Source organism: Rhodamnia argentea, chromosome 9 (genome assembly GCF_020921035.1).
Source record: "Rhodamnia argentea isolate NSW1041297 chromosome 9, ASM2092103v1, whole genome shotgun sequence".
Lineage (NCBI taxonomy): Eukaryota > Viridiplantae > Streptophyta > Magnoliopsida > Myrtales > Myrtaceae > Rhodamnia > Rhodamnia argentea.
The window spans coordinates 18,221,133-18,222,735 of NC_063158.1; the positions used below are offsets into that span (position 1 = coordinate 18,221,133).

At 40.9% G+C, this 1,603-nt stretch overlaps 1 protein-coding gene across 1 annotated transcript; it reads right to left on the bottom strand.

The window, feature by feature from the left end:
- Nucleotides 1-639: 639 nt before the first annotated feature.
- Nucleotides 640-1,207, bottom strand: LOC115726567 (putative invertase inhibitor). Its single transcript, XM_048284801.1, has one exon. It carries the CDS (start codon nucleotides 1,201-1,203, stop codon nucleotides 640-642), a length of 564 nt encoding a protein of 187 aa, XP_048140758.1. The 5' UTR covers nucleotides 1,204-1,207.
- Between the last annotated feature and the right edge of the window lie 396 nt (nucleotides 1,208-1,603).

Below are 1,603 nucleotides of genomic sequence, written 5' to 3' on the forward strand. Positions count from 1 at the left end.
CAAAACCCAGAGAGGGAATCCTCCAAAACGCGGGGCTTATTTTTGGTTGTCGACAATGGCCATCTTGGTTTGTTATAGAATGGCCCAAAGAAATCCACTTCCTTCGTGTAGATATTAAACGTAATTTTTATTAACCTTTATAGTTAAATAAAAGAATTTCATTCCGATGTTATTTATCTTGTAATTGAAAAGAGAATTGATCACGTAAAATTTATAAATTTGAAGTTGGTTACAAAAATTAAAAAAATTAAAGCATACCTTTAATTGAAGTGAGTCGTCGATAAAATGTGGCAATTAAGTCGTCAATAAAAAGAGATCAAATTGGGTCAAAACAGTTTGTTTAGTGTACTTTATAATTCGTGCCTCGTTACAAAAAAGCTACTTCATTACTTTAATTCCAAAATTTCAATGTAACAGTTATTTTAAGCACAATAAAAGTAGATCTATATTGTATGGAAGGTCATTAAATGGTCACACACGATAAATAAAAGTCAAATTGAGAACCATTAAAATTTATTTATGAGAATTTAATAGTCTAAAGTAACATTGAAGAGTTAGAACGCTGAACAATGCAAAATCATCATGACCAAATATAAAGAGAAAAACAAAGCATTATTCTGAGGCACCCGGTCATCATCATCACCCCAAACCCTTCACGACCCCGTAACAATCGCAAGGATGGCGAGTTCTATGTAAGATAGCTGCGTCGCGTCTCCGTTCTGCTTCGTCAACGGCGAGGCCGCGCCCTTCTTCTCCTTGAACTGGCTCTCGCACGTGTCCACATCCGTAGACACTGTGGTCACCGAGTTCTGAACGTCGGGGTAACGCTTTGCCTGGTATGCCCCGACCGCCTCTTTCGTGGTATCGACCGCGTCCTGAGTACAGGTCCGAGCAATCCGACAGGCACTTCTGGACGTACGGATCCCACTTCTGCTTCAGCAGCCGCTGAATGTAGGAGCCCGTGCTCGTCACGCTGCTTTGTAACAGGTTAAGCGCGATGAGGCCCAAGCCTTGGACGTCCGCCGTCTGGCTCCTCGGGTCCGACCCGAGAGCCTTCACACAGTAGGCATAGTTCACGTTCGGGCTCGAGGCCGCACACTTCCGGCAAGTGTCCGCGATGACGTTGGCCACCGCCGATTCGGCATGAAAGAGGATGAGAGAGGAGGCCAGGAAGAGGGACAAGGTGCAGAGTGCCCTATTCATCTTTTTTTTTCCGTTTTCTGTGTTGATCAATTGAAGACCGTGTAGCACTTTATAAAGGGCGATCCATGCTCTGTATTATGGGAATGAAAAGCAATTTAGGTTACAATATTTTGTTTTAGGAAATTGAACTAATTTAGGAAGGAAAAAATCAGGAGTAAGTTCTGTTCAGGAATGTAAATCATATTCTCGTTCATTGGAAGTAAAGTCTATGATATTCTAGTATCAATAGCTATGGATTTATTATTTTACCTTATACACTTTCCTCTTTTATATTTATAAATTTAGGTAATCGACGAAAATGGTCCCCGACCTTTTGGCCCGATGCACTATGTCGGCTATGAACTTTTAATCTATTCAATGTAATCTATGAACTTTAGCATAATATGTGCAATGCCGTTTT